Below are 21,270 nucleotides of genomic sequence, written 5' to 3' on the forward strand. Positions count from 1 at the left end.
ATGATCAGAATTCTGTTTTTGTGTGTCCTAACTTTTGAAATGGAAATAGTGTTTAAAGGTGGAGGAAGTGGATGTGTTTTCTTTATTTTTTCAGGTCGAATTATCTTTGTGTAGTTCTTGCTCAGTTCGTTGAAGCAGGCCCAGATAATCTTGCTGCTTACCTGTTTAAATTGAACATTTTTGTGAATGCAAGAATAATAGCTGTGAGTCTACATAAGGGTATTAAGAAATGACCTCTGTTGTGTAAGTGGAAAACCGCAGGACAGTTGATTGCTTTGTCCTGAAATTCACAAAGGTTGTACAAATCATCGGTTTGCTGATATTCATGCCTTGCTTCTAGTAAAGGATGTATATTTAAGAATGAAATTCTGATAATATGGACATAATTATTTTAATGAGTATTCATTTCACAAGACACGGACCTATCTGGAGAACTTAATTTGGGTGCTTGTATAATTAAACATGAATCGATTACTATATTATGACATGCTTCTTTGTATTAAAGAGACACAATTAGAAAAGAACTAAATTCTAATTTTTTGATATATATTCATTTAATTCCAATGAAGAGAACGATGAAATTTATACATACAATGTATATCATATTATTTGTAAATATATGTTATGTACTACTTGTACATATGTATTATACATACAAATCTCATCATCCTTTTACTGGAATTAAGTAAATTTATTGGAGAAATTTTGCATTTTATGACCATTCAGAACTTCCATAATGAACTCCACTCTTTTAGTAGACCTCATGAGATCCACAGAGTTTGCCCAGTACAGCTCTCTGAAGGAGCTTATCTCCTTTCAGGCAGAGCTGAAGTAGTTTGCTGAGGAGTGGGAGCTAAGTGGACCCAGTCCCTGTTGCCAGACTCTTCTTCCTGCCGGGTGTCTGAGAAGTCCTTACTCCTTAATCCTCTCCCCTCAGCAGAGGCTCGGTGGGTGCTGCTCTGTGGTCTGTCTGCACCTTCTCGGGAGCTCCTCTTACCATGCTGTGACGATGCTCTTTAGGACATCTCTCCGGCCTCACCTGGAGGCACCCTCACAGCTGGGGTCTGGACGGAGAGAGTAATTATAAAGATATTTTCTGGCACTTGTCTGCTTTCTGATGATCTCAATGTTGAGATTCAACGTTGGTGAATTCATTAAAGTTACTAAGTCAAAAGACAGAGTTCATGGATTTTTGAAAGACAGCAGTCATGAAACCACCACCATCTCAGGTAGCAGAGCCTGGTTAGAAGTCTCCTCCATGCCACCTCCTCATTGTTACCACCTTGCAGTGGGAAACTCTAACCTCCATCATGAGCACTGTGCCTCCTTTGGGGCTCACTATAAATGTAAATATGCAGGATGCATTATTTTGTGCCAGCTTTTTAAACTTGGCATTGTATTTGTGAAATTCATCCCTGTGACAACAGCGCATTGATTTGTGTTATGTAATAGTCACATGACTATGGTATCACATGACTATGGCAAAATTTATGTGATCATTTTTAGTTCACAGACAATGAATATATTCAATTTTGAGCTATTAGGAATAATGCTGCTAGGCTAGCTCTTGTGGCTGTGGTTTTTCCATTGTGGTTTTAATTTGCATTTCCTTAGTAACAGATGGCATAAGAATATTCTACATGCTCACTGACTACACGAATATTGTCTTTCACAAAATGTATTTTCAAGTCTGTAGCATGTTGTTGAGAAATCATGTCCTTAACTTTTTCTTGTCAATTCCTAACTTCATGAGTTCTAAGTAATTCCATGAATGGCTAATACCTTTTCCAGTGAGATTGTTTTGCATTTATATTCTGTTGATAATCTCTTTTCATAAACAGAAAATCTTAAGTTAAACACAGTTTAACAAATTTACAAATATTTTACTTTGTGGTTAACTTTCGTATCCTGTTTAGAAAATCTGCTTACTGTAATGTCATGAGTGGTTTTTCTCAGTTAACTTATAGAAGCTTTATTGTTTTGTCTTACGCATTTAAGTGAGCACTTTATTTTTGTTTTGTTTTGTGGTACTGGGGATTGAACCCTGGGAACTCTAATAGGGAATGATATTCCCTATGATAAAATTTTTTATTTCTTATTTTTTATTGTGAGACAGCAGCTTGCTAAGTTTCTGAGACTGGATTCAAACTTGAGATCCTCCTGCCTCAGCCTCCAGTTGTGGGAATACAGGAGTATCCACTGTTCCTGACTGGCACTTACTGAACTGATTATTTTTATATATTGTGATGCAATGGTTAGTTCTATATGAATGTATTGTTGAACTGGCACTTTTTTGTTAAAATGGGAAAAATTATTTTCATCTTTAATGGTCATAAATCAGACTCAAAAAGACGTGTGTAGATTTTGAATTCTCTTCTATTAGCGTGTTCATCTCTTTTTTGCCAGTATCATATTGTCTTAACTACTGTAGTGTTAACTTATTTCTTTCTAACTTTATCTTATTTCCTTCCAACTCTGCTGTTTTGTAAAGATTTTCTTGGCTTTCTTTGATTCTTGGCATTGCCAAGAGGAAGGTAGATTCGGGTAGTCAACAATGATCCTCACCTGGAGCCATGGACACTGCAGGAGGTGGAGCATCTTCAAGGTCTGAGTGAAAGGAACCATCCGGTGTGAATTTCAAGCCTGGTGAAACTGTGCTTCAGGAACAGAAGCAAAGACATCAGATGAAAGAAACTGAAAGAGGCTACCATTAGCAGACCTACCCCAAAGACTGGTCAGAGGAAATTCTTTGGATAGAAAGAAAAGGAGTGAAGATTTCTTGGAGCATCAGAAAACAGGGAAGAACAACTAAGTAGTGGAAATACGATGTATGAGAGAATCTCTTTCTCCTCATTGGTTTTACAAATCATATCTGATTATTTAAATAAGAATTAAGACCATCATATACCCAAGGAGGTATTTAAGGAGGTGAAAAGGCCTAAACAGAGTAGGTTTTCCACCCTGTGCTCTATGTCACATTTGCATATTTTAATTTCTAGACAAACATTTTGAAACCTGGACAAAGCAATATACTCAAAACATCAGGCAAGTGGATTTAAAAAAAATGTTCAAGTAACAAACAGGGTAGAAAAAAGAAGACAATCATGACAACAAAGAAGAAGAAGAGAAGGAGGAGGAGGAGGAAGAAATACAGGCATAAGAAACAGAAAACAAATAAACAATAAAAAGGAAGACTTGAGTTCCAAAGTATCAATTAATACCATAATATCCTTAACATACTCATTAAAAATCAGGTGTCAGCAAGTGAATAAAACAAAATAAATAAAAACACGAGCAAGCTATGTACTATTAATAAGTTCAACAAGTAACTAACTTCCTTCAACTATCTATTAGCATTGTCAACCACCACCCATAAAAGAAGGGAAAAAATATACTGGGCAAAAATTTGCTTATAAAACACACACAGAACAACACAGCTCCTAAATACATGGTGGTCGCTGGGAGTCCATACACCCTGAGCGCTTGTGGAACCTTCCCCTAGGTGTGGGACTGCACCAGGACACGGTGCCTCACACCCAGTGTCCGGGGCAGTGCCGACCCCAGAGCGGCCTTCCCGGGGAATGTTCCTATCTCTCAGGGGCTTCAGAATTGCAGTGGGTTCACATTGGGCCTAGGCTCTTTTATGGCCGGATTACTCATTCCAGTGCGCTGCCGCGCCTTACCATCATGCAGAACTCTCCGCACGCGGTTGCTTCCTAGTACCCAGAATCCAGTCTCACTGTCACCTACGATCCTTCAAATGATTCTCACAGCTCACCCAAACTCCATTTGTTCACTGTTTTGTTTGCAAATATATTTCAACCTTAAGTTCTATTAAAATCTGGATTGTCACTGGAGTGGTTATATGTACAAAGAATATATATTTATATTTTTATGTATTTAAAAATACGCTACACATGTTAAATATCAGTATGTAGAAGAAATTGCAGTCTCAAACTCCACAAAGGAGCGCTCTGAAACTTTCCATTTTTTAAAACTATAATCATAACTGCTTTAAAAATTAAATAGCTAAAATACTCTGATATTTCTTTCTGACCTTAACATCTTGTTTAGATTATTATTTAGTACAAATTCATAGACCAATTTTTAAAAATGTTGTCTTGAGGACAATATCAAAATAATATTATTGAGTGGGCAGTAAGCTCAAGCATTCAAATGCTCTCATTTGTCTCCTTCCAGTTACTCACATACTATGCAGTGCCTATCAGTCGAAACCATATTTACTTGGACAAGATCACTATGTTTAAGGGAGAAAGCACGGGTTAAATAATTAAAGAGCTGCATTTTTAAAAAAATACATATAACTCTCTTATTTGGGGTTTTCTGATTTCTGTTTTTCTTGCTCCGGAATAGAAAACAAACTGAAAGTATCTCAACTATCTAATATTTAGTTTCATGACTGTTTATGACAAAAGAACATAGTGAAGATGGCATTTAATTGCATGTACAAATGTTTCAATAATGGAAAGGAAGCTCAGTGTACTCAAGGTCAGAATGGATTCTCATCTGTCTTTGGGTGATCCATTCCCTAAGTAACTTTTCAGATGTATGGTGGTGTAGAAACCCTGAAGGTTTAGACTCACTAATAATTTAAAGGGAATTCCATCCATATGCCTATAATTTAAAAAGGGTTTTCACCCAGCCTTATATTTGATGTCTAAAACTCTGTTGAGCCTCTTCTTGCAGGGGTCTTTTGGAAAGATTATACTAAGTCACAAACCAAAAGTTTCCATTTGGAATTCAACATACACAGTATATAGATTCTAAACTGTACTGAGATGTCTTCTCATTCTGAATCTAAATGTCATAAATTAATCGTTATGTTGAATGTTATTCAATGGCATTAAAAGATAGCAATGATGATTCTGATTAATGTTAACCCAAAGTCAATATATTTTCCTATTAACTTGTATGAATATTTTATGGAAAAATGTTAGTATTATCAGTAGTCTATTAAATTTTTTGCCTACTATTTATTATTTAATGAGTAACTATTTAATGAATTACTTCAACAGCATATTTGCATCTACTTGACCAGATTTGTCAAGAAAGTTCTAGTTGTCTACTCCTTAAAAAATTGGTTCTAAAGTGGATGTGGTGACACATGCCTCAAATCCCAGTGGATAGGAGGCTGGGAAAGAAGATTGTAAAATTGAGGCCAGATTGGACACTTTAATGAGACCCTGTCTCAAAATAAAAAATAAAAATGGCTGGAGAGGTAGCTTTGCAGCAGAGTATCTTGGGTTCAATCCTCAGTGAGGCAAAAACCAAACAAAGACTTATTTGTGGTCCAGTTCTTGCCTCCTTTATGGGGGGCCTTGTGTTCACTCCCCAGTACTGCGTGGGAAAAATACACAGGATTTTTTTTCCTATCATAGCATAACCCATGCTTACTAAGCATGCATGATTTGGAGGTAAAAAATAATCTTGTTATCTTAATGATTATCATTTAGTTTATTCTCTGTAACGAAATATAAATTCATTGATAACTTAAGTATCTATACAGTCACTACAATTTTTTTAATAAAAGCTTTAATTAGCATGCTGAGCCTGGGAAATGATAAAATACAGGAATGTGTAACCAAAATATATTGGAAATAACTATGACTTTACAAGTCTTTGCTCCTATATAATTGTAGTTCATACAGACTAAACAGAAATGTAATTTGACATAGAAATATTATTTTCCCCAAGCACCGCAGACGTTCCTAAGTATGCACAAACATGTAGTTTAATCTACTTAAAATATTAAAATTATATACAATTCAGTTATACATATATATGTATATGTAGAGTGTTGTGTGTGTATACATAAATATACAAAGGTATTTAAACACATGGGTGCATATGGTATATATTGTTTGATGTGGTCTGGGAAAGCACTTTCATGGTGTGGTAACTTTAATTCCTCTGCTTTTCTGTTTTGAAAAGTGATTTAATGTTATGCTCATGAAGGAAATCTGAACTCCAAGAGTACCTTGTTCTGAAGCCAAGAATGTCAGACTAGTACATGGAGGGTGTGGGCCACTGCTTTCTTCTTTATCCAATCCATCTGGTCTTTACACAAGAAATATAAAAAAAGGTGGCCTTGGCTGCTAAACTCTGTAGCCTTACTGGATGAAACGATGGGTTGAAGTTAAACTCTGTCCCTTGGTCTTTGCTCCAAGTTAAGCGTTCGTGAGACCTCACGCTGTGTGTGGTATTTGTTCAGACTACTGATACTCAATTTGAATATTTACTGAAGAAACAACTTGATACAGTAGCAATAGCTCTGAACTTTTCAAAGATCTGAAGTCATCTGCATTGCTGCCAGTTATTATGTTTCTGATATTGTCCAGGAACCTATACTTGCCTAATATAAAATAATTTATTTTTCATCATGCAAAATAAACTTTTAAACTCATTAAAAATGTACAAAACAAATTTTAAGAGTTAATACATCTCTAGGTTGATGTTTGAAATTCTACTGTTCACATTTTAGCCTTTTATAAATTTTTTATTGGTGCATTTTAACTATACATAGTAGTGGGATTTACTGTGCCATATTTGTGGATGCACATGATATAATTTGATCAATCTCTGTGTGTTTATACATGGACACAGTGTGATTTTTTTCATACTATTCTCTTTACTGGTTCATTATAGTTATAAATAATAGTGGAGTTCATTTTGACATGGTCATGTGTTCATGGAATATCATTTTCTCCAATTCGGTCCTCAGTATTTCCCTTTCCCCCAGCTCCTCTTCCCTTTTCTCTACTTGTCTGGTCTCTCTTCTATTTATTTATAGTTTTTTTTAAAAATTAGTTTATTATGGATACACATAAAGGTGAAATTCACTGTGATATTTCATGTATGTACGTACATAGGAAACTTGGTCAGATTAATTCTACCATTCCTCCCTTTTCCTGTCCCTGCTCCCTTTCCCTCAATCCCCTTCTCCACTGAGCTCTCTTCTATTTTCATGAGATTTCCCTCCCTCAGGTCTTTTTCTTTTCTTTTCCTTATTTTGGTCCGGCTTCCACAAATGAGGGAAAAATTTGATTCTTGATTTTCTGAGTCTGGCTTATTTTACTTAGCACGAAATGCACTTACAAGCAAATGTCATAATTTCATTCTTCTATATGACTGAGTAAAACTCTGTTGTGTACATATATATACCACATTTTCTTTATCCATTTGTCTGTTGACAAGCACCTCGGTTAGTTTCGTAGCTTGGCTAATGTGAATTGCACTGCTATCAACAGTGGTGTGGCTGCATCCCTCTGGTATACTGATTTTAGATCTTTTGAATATATAAAGGAGAGGGATAGCTGGAGCATATGGTGGTTCCATTTCTAGTTTTTTGAGAAATCTCTATACTGCTTTCCGGAGTGGTTGTACTAAATACAGTACCACCAACAATTCAAGAGATCACCTTTTCTGCACATTGTCACCAATATTTATTATTATTTGTATTCTTGATAATTTCCATTCTGTTTGGAATGAGATAAAATCTCAATGGAGTTTTCATTTGCATTTTCCTGATTGCTAGAGAGGCAGAACATTTTTTTTCATATATTTATTGACAACTTTTATTTCTTTTGAGAAATGTTTCTTTAGTTCATTTGCCCATTTATTAATTGGGTTATTTGTTAAGTTGTTTGAGTTCTTTATGTGTTTTGGATATTAATCCACTGAGGGACAGGTGGAAAGACTTTCTCCAGTTCTGCAGGCTCTCTTCAAGCTCTAACTTGTTTCTTTGGCTATGAAGAAGGTTTTTTTTTTTGTTCAAGTCAGTCCAGTTACTGATTCTTGGTTTAATTTCTTGAGCTATAGAAATCTCGTTAAGGACATGGTTGCCTGTGCCACTCTATTGGCATGTTGACCCTATATTTTCTTTGAATATCTGCAGGGTTTCTGATCTGGTTCCTAGGTTTTTGATTCACTTTGAATTGACTTTTGTGCCAGGTGACAGAAAGGGATCTGGTTTCATTCTTCTACCTATGGATATCCAGTTTTCTTTTTAAGAAGGTTAGATTTTTTCCAACATATACTTTTGGCACCTTTGGCCATGTCAGATGACAGTATTGATGTGGGTCTGTCTGTGTCTTCTATTCTATTCCTTTGTCTTCATGTCTATTTTCATGCCAATGCCTCTGAACTTTCAAATATTCTGGGACTGCTGTTTTCCCTGTTCTGCAATTCTTTCCATTCTTCCTTTCCAACCTGGGCCTGGCAGCATGACTCCAGCAAAGCAGAGTAGCCAGAAGAGAGCTGTCCACCACGACCAAAGAAAACACCACCTCCATTCACAAAGATATCCATGCGGTGGACTTCAAGATGCGTGCTCCTCAAGCACTCCTAGAAATCCACCAAAAGCAAGGGGACCTCCATTGTGCACACCAATAACCAAGCTCAACTGAGTGTCCTGGGTCATGGAGTAGGACGTATTCTTCATATATCCACAGCAGTTGTCCAGATATGTACTGATGATATAGATTAACAACAATTTCTGGACTGTGGTAACCTATGTCCCTGTGACCATTTTTAAAACTACAGGCAGTGAATGTGAATGACAACTAACAACTGATTGTCAAAGTTATAAAACTGAAAAAAAAAATCATTTAACTACTCAGGACAGGGAAAGGGTAAATTCTTAGATTATCTTGGTGGTTCCGGTATAACCACAAAGGTTCTTACAAGGAACACCAGAGAGAGGACTGTACACCACAGATAAGGATAGAGGAAGAAGGGACCAGGCTCCGAGGGATGTGGGAAGCATCTAGAAGTGGGGAAAAGCAAGAAAACTAATTTTCCCCTGGAGACTCCAGACACAGCGCTGCCTTGTGACTCCACTGTAGATTTTGGATATCCCGATTTCTGAATAAATAATTTGTGCTATTTGAAAACACCAAGTTTGTGGGCTTTTATTAAAAAAAAAAAAAACAGCAGTAGTTATAAAAACTCATACAGAAGGGCAGGTTAGGTCACTTTCCTGCCCCAGCCAGGCTGCACCATGTCTGCCCTCAGAAGTGAAAGTTCACAGGAACATTACCATTATTACATTCTGAGCACTTCATATGATTTGATCCATTTGGGCCTTAGTTTACATGGCTACACGTTGATTACTGAAATCCATGAAGATGTTTTGACCACTATTCTTCCCCTAAGTGAATTGGAACAATCATCTCTTTCCTTTTGCTTCCACCCTAAGATAGCAGAACTCTTATTCCACACTTAATAAATGATGCTATTTCTCACATTCTAGATTTGGAAAAAACATAGCAATTACAATATTGTGGGTCAACAAGTTTGATTTCAATCTTTCTTCATCATTAATTAGTTGAGACTTGAATAAGATGTCAAATTTCCTGAGTGAATTTCTTCCTTGGTTCAACGTGATAAAAAAAAAAAAAAAAAAAAAAAAAAAAAACTCTCAAAATATTTTTTGTGAATGTTAACATGAATAATGATTTTAAGCAATCAATACTTATGAGTATTGACATAGGACTAATAAAGACTTAGTAAAAGACAGTTTATCAGCAGGCATTTACATCATTTGTTTTATCCTTAGGACTCCCTTAGTTGTTTCACTAACATTAATTTATAAATTTAACAAATATGTGCTGAGCTCCTAATATATTCCATGCAACTCTGGAGGCATGGAAATTGCAATGTTATAATATTTGACAAGTCCTGTGTTCTCACAACATAGGGGGACAAATAAAAAGTAAACCATTAACCATTAAACCATTACCAATTTTGTGATATGGTATGAGAGTAGTAGCAGCTAGTAAGAAAAGATGAGTAGCAGAATAGTTAGGCACATCTTCTGAGATAGACACGTGGACTGAGACCAGAGTGAGTAGAAAGAAACAAAGATCCAAGAATTCAAGGGAAGAGTATTCCAGCCACAGGTTTCTGAGGCAGGAATGGAGATTGTGGGTTTGAAGAACCAGAAGAAAGCAGCATACCTGCAGCCAGGTGAGGAAGGTATGGAGGGGTAGGAACTGAGGTCAGGAGGGGAGGCTGATGCCATTCACAGGAACTGAGGCTGTGGTTTAAAGTTTCCACTTTTCACTGTATACAACAGGGAGGCATTGAGGTTTTAAATAGGGAGTTAATTAATTCTTTTTACATGCTCACCTCTTAATGTATTTGCACTTTAAAAACAGGTTAACACACACATCATGGTGTAAGTTTACATACACATATATTTTTAAAGTATGCTACTTGATATTTTGATATATATAATACAATGTGTATGTTAATATATATATAGACGCACACAGAGACATATTGTGAAATGATCACCACATTTGCCATATTTATTACCTCTACATGATTACCACTGGCGTATAAGAAATCTTATTAAAATTTGAGAAAAGATTCTTTAGGTGCCATGAGAACTAGAGAGAGCAGTCAGTAGTCACTTCTATAGTTTCTGTTGGGAGAGGAGGTGGTTTTCTCCACTGGATAGAAGCAGTTATGCAAGAAGTAAACATGTGGACCTAGGAAGTAATTTGGAGGAATGAAATAACAAAGTGCAGACTGAATGTGGTGAGAGAGAAACTGGCTTTTGACCTGAGCTATTGAACGGTTAGGGGGTGCCATTTTTATGGGGTTTAAAAAGGAAAAATGAATTTGTAGAGGATTTGGAGCAAGAGTGTATTTGGGTCAATATTAAACTGGACATAGTGATACTTGACCTTATTTGGAGGAGATATCAAGAAAATACTACAATATGTGAATCGAAAGGGCTGAAGATATGAATTTAACAGTCAACTGAGGTATCAACTTTGAACTCTTCCACATCGAGGGATGAGCAGTAGAAGAAACAAATGAGGCCAAGAAGAGGGAGACAGGACCATCAGGGGACAGTGGTAAAAAGGAAAGCTAGAGATAAGAGCATTTGGAGACAGAAGGAATTTTCAACTGTTTTCAATAATAAATACTGAGGTCAAGTCAGGCAAGGATAAAAACGAGGTGAATATTTGATTTGGAAATATTGAGGTAATTCGTTTTCTTGACAAGTAGGATTTCCATGGAATAGAGTGTAGAGATTTTCAGCTGAAGTGTGTCAAGAGACTGGGTTGTGAGGAAGAACAGGGGAAATGAACAGCACATTGGATACCTTGGCTCTTTCATCATAGGAGCAGAGAAATGGGGCATTGTTTGGTGGGGAAGGTTTGCACTGATGCAACCACTTGGTATACTGAAGGAAGCCATCCTCAGATCCTTAGCTGCTGTGCAGCATTCACATGATACCCTTGAAACAACCACCTCACAGATCTACTAATATCATATCCTCATGATATTAGTATTTTATACACAGAAAAACATGAGGTAATGAATGAATGAAGTCACTGTGATGCTGAATGGCAAAGCAGGAATTTGAACCATATCTACGTGGTTTCATAGTTCAATGTCTTTCCTGTGTCACCCGTAGAAGGTTGCATAATAGCGCTCCCAAAATGTTCACATCCTCTCTCTCCAGAAGTTGGAATAAGTTACCTCGCAGGGTGAAAGAGATTTTGCAGAAGCGTTGGTTGAGCATTTGGGGCTGGATGATTATTCTGGGTTACCTGGGTGGGTGCTTATTCAGGGTCCTTAGAAGAGAGGAAGACCAGTGGCAGCACTGGGAGACAGGACAAGGTTGGAGTGACGTGAGGAGGGAGTCATGTGCCAAAGGATGCAGGTGACCTTGAGAAACTGAGAGAGGGATTGGCTCCTTAGGGCCTGAGGAATGCCAGCCCTGACCCTCTTCGCTTTAGCCCAGCAAGCTTCTGACCTTTAGAACTGTATGATGACAAATATCTACTGTTTTTTTTTTTGTTGTTGTTGTTGTTTTTGTATCATTTTGTTTTTGTTTTTGATACCGGGGATTGAACTCAGAGACACTCGACTACTGAGCCACATCCCCAACCTTATTTTCTATTTTATTTACAGACAGGGTCTCATTGAGTTGCTTAGCTCCTCGCTTTTACTGAAACTGGCTTTGAATTTGCCATGTCCTCCCTCAGCCTCCTGAACTGCTGGGATTACAGATTTGCGCCACCAAGCCAGGCAATATCTGCTGTTTTAAAATGCTAAGTTTATGGTAATTTGCTGCAACAGACACAGGAAACTAGTACCTCACTTTACAATATGAGCTAATTATTCGTAGGGCTGTCTTTTGCTTGTAACTAAACTTAAATATGGTCTATAATAGTACCGTTCAATGAATATACAGAATAAATAAGTTAAAAATTAACTTTTATAATTTTTAAAATGTTGCTTTACTCAACCATGCAGGCAGGAATGACAATCTTACATGACTTCTTGGTGGTATTTTGGAAATAATGCTTTTCTGGCTCCCCTATCCTTGAATCCTAGTGTTGGTTGCTTAAATCTGGTCTCTATCTTGTCTAAAAATAACTTACATCAACCCATCTTTCTTAGATGTTCCATATAGCATTTGAAGTGATTTTATGCAACTGGGCTTTTAAAAATGCTTTTAATTCCTATATGATTTCTATTTTAAACAGGTAAATTTTATTCTCTGGCATCAATATAGTCATTATTGTTTATGCTTAAAATTAAATTTCAGATTATATGTAAGAAATAAAAATTCGCCTACAAACACACACACATATTTGCTTTGGTAGAAAGTAGAGTGAGAAAAAAAAAAAACAAGTATTTGGAAATATGCATAGGTATAGTACATAAAAGTCTAAATATATTCTACAATTTCTGCTCTGAGTCCATGTTTTTCTTTTAGCTCTTTGATGTGGTATACATTTATCCAGTTTGGTTTATTAGTGCAAAGAATGTACTGTTGGGAAAATGAAACAGACGTTAAGAATAAATTTTACTTATTGAAAAATTTATAACTGCTTTCCAAAGATAAACATGACAGTCATTTGGACCACATTCACCAAAATTCATTATCAAGCCTGAGAACACTTTCTGGTCATCTAACAGAGTAGTTTGGAGGCTGTGCATGCTCCAGCAGATGGGTGTGAGAAAATGTTACTGAATCATACTGACACAGAGAGAAGCCTCCTGTTCACTACAAAGCGTGGCTAGATCCATGAAGAACTTCTGACTTAACCTCATACGTTCTTTAAGATAAAGTGTGAATGATATAAATGGCTTGGGAGTTTCACTTAAGAAATGCATAGGAAAGTCATGATTTTTTTCACTGTAATCTTGAGAAATACACACCAATACTGAAAATGTGATGAATTCAATATTTTAGAAATCTATAATTTTAACAAATAAGTAGTGTTTAAATTTCAAAAATTAAAAAAATAAATAAATAAAAGTCCTGTCTTGGAAAACATACATAGCATTTTACCATCACCTTGTTTGTAGTGGAACTATGCTAGGAATTATTTGATCCTGTAATCTATTCTCATGATACAAATTCATAATTATAATTTCAAGTTATCTGCTATGAGCTCTTAAGTACTTTTTTACTGAAATTCATGAAAGCGGTTATATAGTCATCTTTAATCTGTGGAGGTCATACAAGACAGGCTTTGTGGTGTGATGCAAATTCCAGAGACAGAGTCACCTGTCCAACTTTGAACAGCGGTAGAAGCTTTGACACTGCTAGAAGTGTGTAGCTTTATTTTCCATAAAATGTGCATGTGATCTTTTAGCCACCTGGAAATTATGCTAAAGGTATTCATATGTATTTAAAAAAGACTTGGTGGAGCTCTCTAGTTTTGGTACAGCTAATATTACCTTCATTTTTGGGCTTAAGATGTTAAAGAATATTTTGACTGGTTATTTGGCACTGTTAAGTTGGATTAGATTGTATATTAAAATTGCAATAGTTTGTGATTTTGTTCACCAAAACCTTAAGAAGAATATAAATCATAAATGTTAAAAAATACTGGAGAATTCAACCTGTGACAGGTTTCCATATAAATGGATAATAGGTAGTTTAGATGTCATGCAATATATACACACATGTGTATATATATATGTAGTTAAGCTGATAAACTCAAATATTTATGTCTCAAAATTTGTACATTGGTGAGAAATTTCATGAATACTTTAAGACAGATTTAAAAAAAACTCATTTGGCACACTCCGAGTGCTAAATAAGAGTAGTTAAATAATGTATCCACCAAGAAATTTTAAATTGAGCATAAATTTGTACTCCTCAGGAAAAGTACTATAAAGGGTTCAAGATGATCCACCTGCCAGGAAACAGAAATTGTATTTTCCTAAGATTCATTAGAAATGATACATCTACACCTTATCAAATGGCTTGTGGACTTTGGAATCTCTCTTTATTCCTTTATTTGTATTCCAGAGTGATTGGACTGGTCACTTTCTGTCTCTGACTTACAGGGTTATTATTTGTATGTAATTTGTCATTTCTTGAAGCATAGGAAAGAGGAATATCATCATAGGGAAAAATTATTCTGAAATAGCTTATTTTAAAAGAAATAGTTAATTTTTAATCAATGAATATTATAAAAAAATTCTTCTCACCGTTTTTTTTTTCTTAAGATAATTTTTATTGTAAACCTTGGCCAAAATAAAAGGTGAATGTGGATTTGAAGCAATGTTGCCACAATAGTGGGTAACTGTAAGAAAACAGGGATCGAGAAAGCAATGAATCAAAGTAATAAAAGGTGGGCTCATTGTGTGAGCCCCAGGTCAATTCTTCATGGTAAAGGTAAACTCTATGAACAGACCAGGCGATTTATAATTTGATTATGACTCTTGGAAACCATGAATATGCATGTTTTACTGTGTTTGTCTTTATTTTATAATACCATGCTTTTGGAAAGGAAAATATCTAAGCATTAAATAATTATCAAATTTATTTTACATTCTTTAGTTGCCTCTTTTGTGTAAGTTTTCCTGCCTCTATACAATCCCCAAATCTCTCATTTGCAACAATAAGCACAGACTCTAATTGTCCATGTAATTTGCCACGGTGTAAAGACTTTTTTAAGTATAACATTTAACCATGAGCAGAACCGGAGCTGCCTTGCAGCAGTGTCTGTGGCCGGTCACTCTAACAGTTCCTCTCAGTTGTCACAACTGCAACCTTCACATTTTGCTTTCAGTGTTCCCTTGCAAAGCATCCCCAGAATACATCACTTTGATGTTTTCAATCCATACAAAATGTATATGCTTTTATACAAGTCACAGGTGTGTGTTTGACAGGTCACACTTTACAATATAATACTATGTTTTCTCATAGATCAGAAACTGATTCTTCCTTTTCTCTGTTAGTCAGAGTATATGGCCTCATACCTACAATTGCAATCTTTCCTTTAGCCTTGTGTTTGAAATCTGCATTAATCTGTTCTCTCATTGCTATGGCTTTTGCTATTGTTGTGCATGCAGGAGAGGTCCCTTCTTTCTTAAGAAAAACAAATATGAGAAAAGTTTCATTAGAATGCATTTCCTGTAAGTTAAGGGAAAGCAATAACTGTAAATAATACAACAAAAATCCCTTTGGATACTATTTTGCTCTGCCATGGTAATGTAACTTCTGCCAAAATGGCTTTTCTTTCTGCTCCACTTCATTCTTCAGAAAATACATAAAATGTCACTTGGGAGAGACTTCATTAAGTAAATAGAGACATTTTGGATCAAAATACATTATTTGTTGTTTTCAAAGACTTAGCTAAAATTCGCGAGTGTTTTATTTCTTGTTTATGGTTATTAGCGGTGTCCCAGGATGGCGGAAGCCGCTGTCACAGAGGAGGCCCACTGTAGACTTTCCTGTGGGACTTGGGCCTCTGAGAGCTCTGGGCAGTGGGATTATGGTCCCATCAGCAATCAAGCAGAAGCTGCTACCTGGAGGGAGAGAGGCCGGGAAAGGGGTGCCATGGAGAGGCAGGTGTGCCCCTGCGTAGCAACCGGATGGCACACAGAAGAACCCAGGGGAGGCCTGCAAGGAAGGCAGGTCAGGTGGCCGCAACACGCACCTGAGGTTGGAATGACAAAGAGGGGGAACTGGTGGCATTTCCTTTTAGCTGTGATGAGGAAACTGAATGAACTCAAAGGACAATGTAAGCATTGGCAGACTAATGGTGGTGTGATTTGATAAGAGATACTTTAGCATAAAAATACCTAAAAGGGATATCATGGCACCACAGGGAAAATGGAGGATGCTTTGAAGCTGTAGATTTTGACAAGGGGAGGCAGGCGCTTTTGTTACATGAAATTCAGAGCCCTTTTTCGAGTCTCATTTTTTCCTTATGCTCTCCTGTTTTTAAAAGACCCTATTTCCTTTCAAAACAGATAAACTAAAAAAATCAAATGTTACAATAGTCCAGTAGCAGTACTAATAGTCCAGTACTAATGACTCCTACCTAAAGTACTGAGAGAAATTATTAGAGTTGGGGATGTAGCTCAGTTGGTAGAGTGCTTGCCTCACATGCACAAGGCCCTGGGTTCCATCCCCAGTAAATAAATAAACAAATAAATAAATGAATAAAGATAAATTATTACCTTTCCTTGGAGAGAGAATGGTGAGTGAGCCAATCTGTAGGTGAATTTCCAGTCAGCAGTCAAAAGAACACAGCCCTATTGAATACGTGCTGTCTCTGTCTCCTTTTACAAATAAGAATATTGAGTCAAAGATAGTTTATGCCATCTGTCCAAGATCTTCTCTTGAAAATGTGGGAGAGTCAGGATGAGAACCAAAATCCTCAGGATCCCACCGTCTTATACATTAAGCTCTTCTTTGGCCAGAAATATAATGTTTAGTAATACTGAATAAACTCTGCATTTAATATTCCTATCACATCTTATTTATTTGATTATGTACTATATGAAAATATTTGCAGTAATCATGGTAGCCTCATTGAGCATTTTTTTTAATGCAGAAATCAGTATAAGAAACCAAAGTCAATAACATTAAAATGTTTTCTCTTACATCAAAGACCTTGTGCTACAACCACTGGCAAATACTTTTGCAGCTATCTTGAATAAACCACAGAGGATGTATGCATATGTATAGGGAAAATGATTACTTAAATGAATCCACAGAGGTATTAAATATCTCCACCTCAAGCAAGTCATCTTTGCTTGAGAAATTCTTTAGAACAGGAAATACTATTTAAGTTCAAGGACTGAAAGATTAAACCAAACTCATTTTTATTTAGTCAGATGTGGACAAAATACAGAGTTAATTGGTAGGAAAGATCTGATTGTACCAGAATCCAATTATGGAGTCTTCAAAATACTAGTGAAATAAAAGTTAATGAGACATTTTAAGGACATTAGAATTTTATGATACTGATTTATTTTGAAAAATGGCAAGTATAAACTTGTTTAATATGCTGAATTAAATTCTCTGTGTTCAGTTTGGAATTTCAACCAAAAGAAAATGTAATTAAATATATGTGTGTGTGTGCGTGTGTGTGTCTCCAATCAAGAATTTCTTTTGTTTTTTTCTATTGCTCTTGATTTAATAATTATTGGAAAAGTTTGGCCAGTTGTATTATTGTTGCCTGCTGGATTATAGTAAATGTAAGGAAGAATTACTCCAATCAGCCCTAATTCAAACACGATGGACAGATGCCAATATTTACAGTAATTACAACCATGAATCGATATTATTATAATAAGTACTACAATAAGGAGTTGTTGGGGGCTGTGCCATGCTCACATCAGCAGTGAGGAGGTTAATTGATATAAGCACACTCAGGTGATTTATCACTGGCCGTATTCAGTTAAGTCCACGCGCACAACGTGTGTACAGGTGTTCCCCAGCGCCTGCTCGGGCCTGCTCCTTTTAGCCCTTGCCGTGATGGGGCAGCTGGCTCCTCACCTGATTGCAACTGGCGTGGCCCCGCCCTCTGCCTCCTGGAGGGAATATAAGCGGGCAGTGGGTGGGGGCGCGACAGTAAGAGCAGCAGCTAGCAGAAAGAAGCGGAGTAGAAGCCACTAGCAGAAAGGAAGAAGAAAAGGCAGCAAGCAGAGAGAAGCAGCTTGCAGAGAGAAGCAACAGGCAGCGGGGGAAGGCAGATCACAGAGTGGAGAATTGAGAACACATCTCTAGATCACAGATAGGTAGATCGCAGTACACGGGACACATCACTAAGAAGCACCTCAGATAGACGCACCCTTACTTCACAGGATGCAGGACGCACCTGTAAGAAGCAGCAGCAGAACTAAGAAGAAATAGATCTCTGATAAGCGTAGAAGCCTCTCTTTCTCTAAAACTTTCTCTCTAAGCAAAGTTTCTCTTCCTGATAAGCAAAGTTTCTCTTCCTCTAAGCAAAGTTTCTCTTCCTCTAAGCAAAGTCTCTCTTCCTGATAAGCAAAGTTTCTTCCTCTAAGCAAAGCCTATCTTTCTCTCAAAGTCTCTCTTCCTCTATAAATTAGTGAATATAGGAAAAATAGTTTATTTCCAGGCCCCTCCGATAAATACCTGTGCAATTGTTGCCGCGGGCGGCAACAAGGAGTGAATTGGTTTGGCATCACTATAGAACACTTGCTAAAATGTGCCTTTCTTCCCCAATAAATAAAAGTTAATACAAATTTATTTTAATATTATAGTAATTAACTTGAGTATTACAAAGCTATTTAATTATGGTCTTAATATTGTATAGTCTTTTAAATATATGTAATTTTTTTAATGAATAAAGGTTTATTTTATAAGTGAATTGGTATAATAAAGCTTATTAAATAGATGGGTCACAAGGAGGTGGTTTATGATTGTAACTATATAAAAGCAAATGAAAAAAAGAGTGAGAGGAATTAATATCATGCACATAAAAAGTCATTAAGATTATTTACACCAGAATATCATCTGAGAATAAAAATAACAAAAATTGGTAATCTTATACAACCATGAAACTTTATTAATTTGAAAATTCATGTATTAAGCAATTATTTTAAAGAAAAGATGTCATTTAACATATTTTCTTTCTTTTTAGCGGGAGGGGAGGTACCAGGGATTGAACTTAGGGGCATTCTACCATTGAGTCACATCCCCAGTCCTATTTTGTATTTTGTTTAGAGACAGGGTCTCACTGAGTAGCCTAGTGCCTGGTTTTTGCTGAGGTTCACTTTGAACTCACAATCCTGCTGCCTCACCCTCCCAGCTGCTGGGATTACAGGCATGCACCACTGTGCCTGTCTTATATTTTCAATGTAGCTCTATTAGATAAAGTAATAGGTATACATGTTGTTAAAATGATATACATTTACAAATTAATTTGTCATTTGGCATTTATATAGAAAATTTATTTTTATTCCTTTACAAAGCTTTGAAATGACTTTTTAGTGCTATCTATTTGGTGAAACATCTTCATTTGTAGGGGATCATCATGACTAGAATTACACCTTGAACATACCCCAAAAATCTAGCGCTGAATAGACAAATACATACCAAAAAGTAATTGAAAAATAAATATGTTTACAGTGCAAATTATATATTTTAAATTTGTATGTATTTATGTCAGTCACTAGACTGCAAAACTTTCAGGACAAGGGCCACATCTTACTCACAATATTTTTTTCTTAGAGCTTATCGCAATGTTTACCATAGGAGGAAATTAATTTTTATATCAGGTAGAGATGCTTCTGACTGTAAGGAACAGGACAGTCAACTGTCATGGCTTAAATCCATAGATAATCCTTCTCATCTGGCAAAGTAATTAGAGGTATCATCCTAGGCTTCAAGCAGCAGCTCAAACATTAAATGTCTCTCTTCATCCGTTTTTTTCCCCCAATGTTAATGTCACCCATGCTTTTCCAAGCTATGTCCTCGTTCAGGTAGGAAGAAAGAGCAGCGAGAGCTTCTCATATTAATGTGCTGGTCTCAGTAGATGTCACCTGCCTGTCAGTGAAGAGTCCCCAAGGTGGAGATCGTCAGAGAAGAAGGAGACTAACCATTATTTCTCCTCTGGGGTTGGGATAAGGACTTTTCCACACAGAGAGGAATTAAGTTTTTATTCAACTTCAACAAATTGGGGTTTAGTTAGCAGGGGCAAAGGGGCCTACTGTGTAGTTTAGTAGACAACAAATATTACAATTTTTTTTTTTTTTGATGGACAATGTTGCAACTACAAATGCATGAATTCTATGATTTTAGTTGTACTGGAAGAGAAAATATGCAATATTGAAAAGATGCTTTTTTTTTCTATTTGTTTTCTCAATATAGGGCTTGATCCAACAATAACAATGAAAATTCAAATGTGTAATTATGTCCTCTGTCTTTTCTTAGGTCTTGAAAAACAAATATGAACTTAGATTCCATTCATCGATTAATTGAGGAAACCCAAAACTTCCAGATGCAACAGTCGTCAGTCAAACCACGCTGGGACAGGGAAGCTCCTGCCCCCTGCCCTAGGGACACCTGCGGGTCCTGCTTGCCACCTTGTGGGCTACAGTCTCCTGCAGCCTATGAGTTTCGTGCTCCTCCGTTCAACACCAACAAATGGGATATTTGTGAAGAACTTCGCCGGCGGGAACTTGAGGAAGTCAAGGCCAGAGCCGCACAGATGGAAAAGACCATGCGCTGGTGGTCAGACTGCACAGCCAACTGGAGAGAAAAATGGAGTAAAGTTCGAGCGGAAAGGAACAGCGCTCGGGAGGAAGGAAGACAACTCAGAATAAAACTCGAGATGACCTTGAAGGAGCTGAGCGCCCTGAAAAAGAAGCAAAGTCTGTCACTTCAAAAGGAGGCGACAGAAGCCACAGTAACCCAGGACCTGGAGCTCCCTGCTCCTGAAGAGCTCTACCGCCGTGGAGACCAGTTCCAAACTAGTGCACCCACGTGCGGCTCCATCAGAGAGTGTGTGGTGAACAGACAGCTTGCCGAGGAGGACACTAATGGCGAGGTGAGGGAAGAGCTGCTCAGGAACCCAGACACCGCTGCACTTTGAATGTTCCAGCCCTGGGGCCAAGGGAAAGGAAGGAGCCCAGCAGTGCCTGTCTCCCTCCCCCAGATGGTGGCCCGCTCACACCAGTGCATTCTTCCATGTCCTGGAGGAGAGAAGTCTGGTATTCATGTTACCTTATGCATCATACATATATGCACAAAACGTATTTCTGGCTTCCTTGTAATGATCAATCCCCAGAGGAAGTAAACTCTCCTATTCTCAGTTCTCACTAAGGCTGGGCAGGATTCCTTTCTCTTGAGGCCTCTCTCCTTGTCTTGCAGAGTCTTCTTCCTGGGTCTTCACTGATCTTTTCTCGGCATTTGTCTGTGTCCAGATTTCCTCTTTCTACAGGGACAGCATCACTAATTCCTCTCTAACACTCCTTTTAACTTGATCACCTCTTGAAAGACCC

General features: G+C 37.0%; 1 protein-coding gene across 3 annotated transcripts in view; it reads left to right on the forward strand.

Annotated features, from left to right (window-relative positions):
• Ccdc102b (coiled-coil domain containing 102B) overlaps positions 1-21,270 on the forward strand; it is a 154,099-nt gene that overhangs the window by 15,624 nt on the left and 117,205 nt on the right. For all 3 annotated transcript variants that reach the window (XM_047526624.1, XM_047526625.1, XM_047526626.1), the window contains exon 2: positions 20,201-20,816. In XM_047526624.1, coding sequence (XP_047382580.1) covers positions 20,217-20,816 — 600 coding nt within the window. In that variant the 5' untranslated portion in view covers positions 20,201-20,216. The remainder of the gene's footprint in view (positions 1-20,200; positions 20,817-21,270) is intronic.

Source organism: Sciurus carolinensis, chromosome 15, assembly GCF_902686445.1.
Source record: "Sciurus carolinensis chromosome 15, mSciCar1.2, whole genome shotgun sequence".
In the NCBI taxonomy this organism is placed as follows: domain Eukaryota; kingdom Metazoa; phylum Chordata; class Mammalia; order Rodentia; family Sciuridae; genus Sciurus; species Sciurus carolinensis.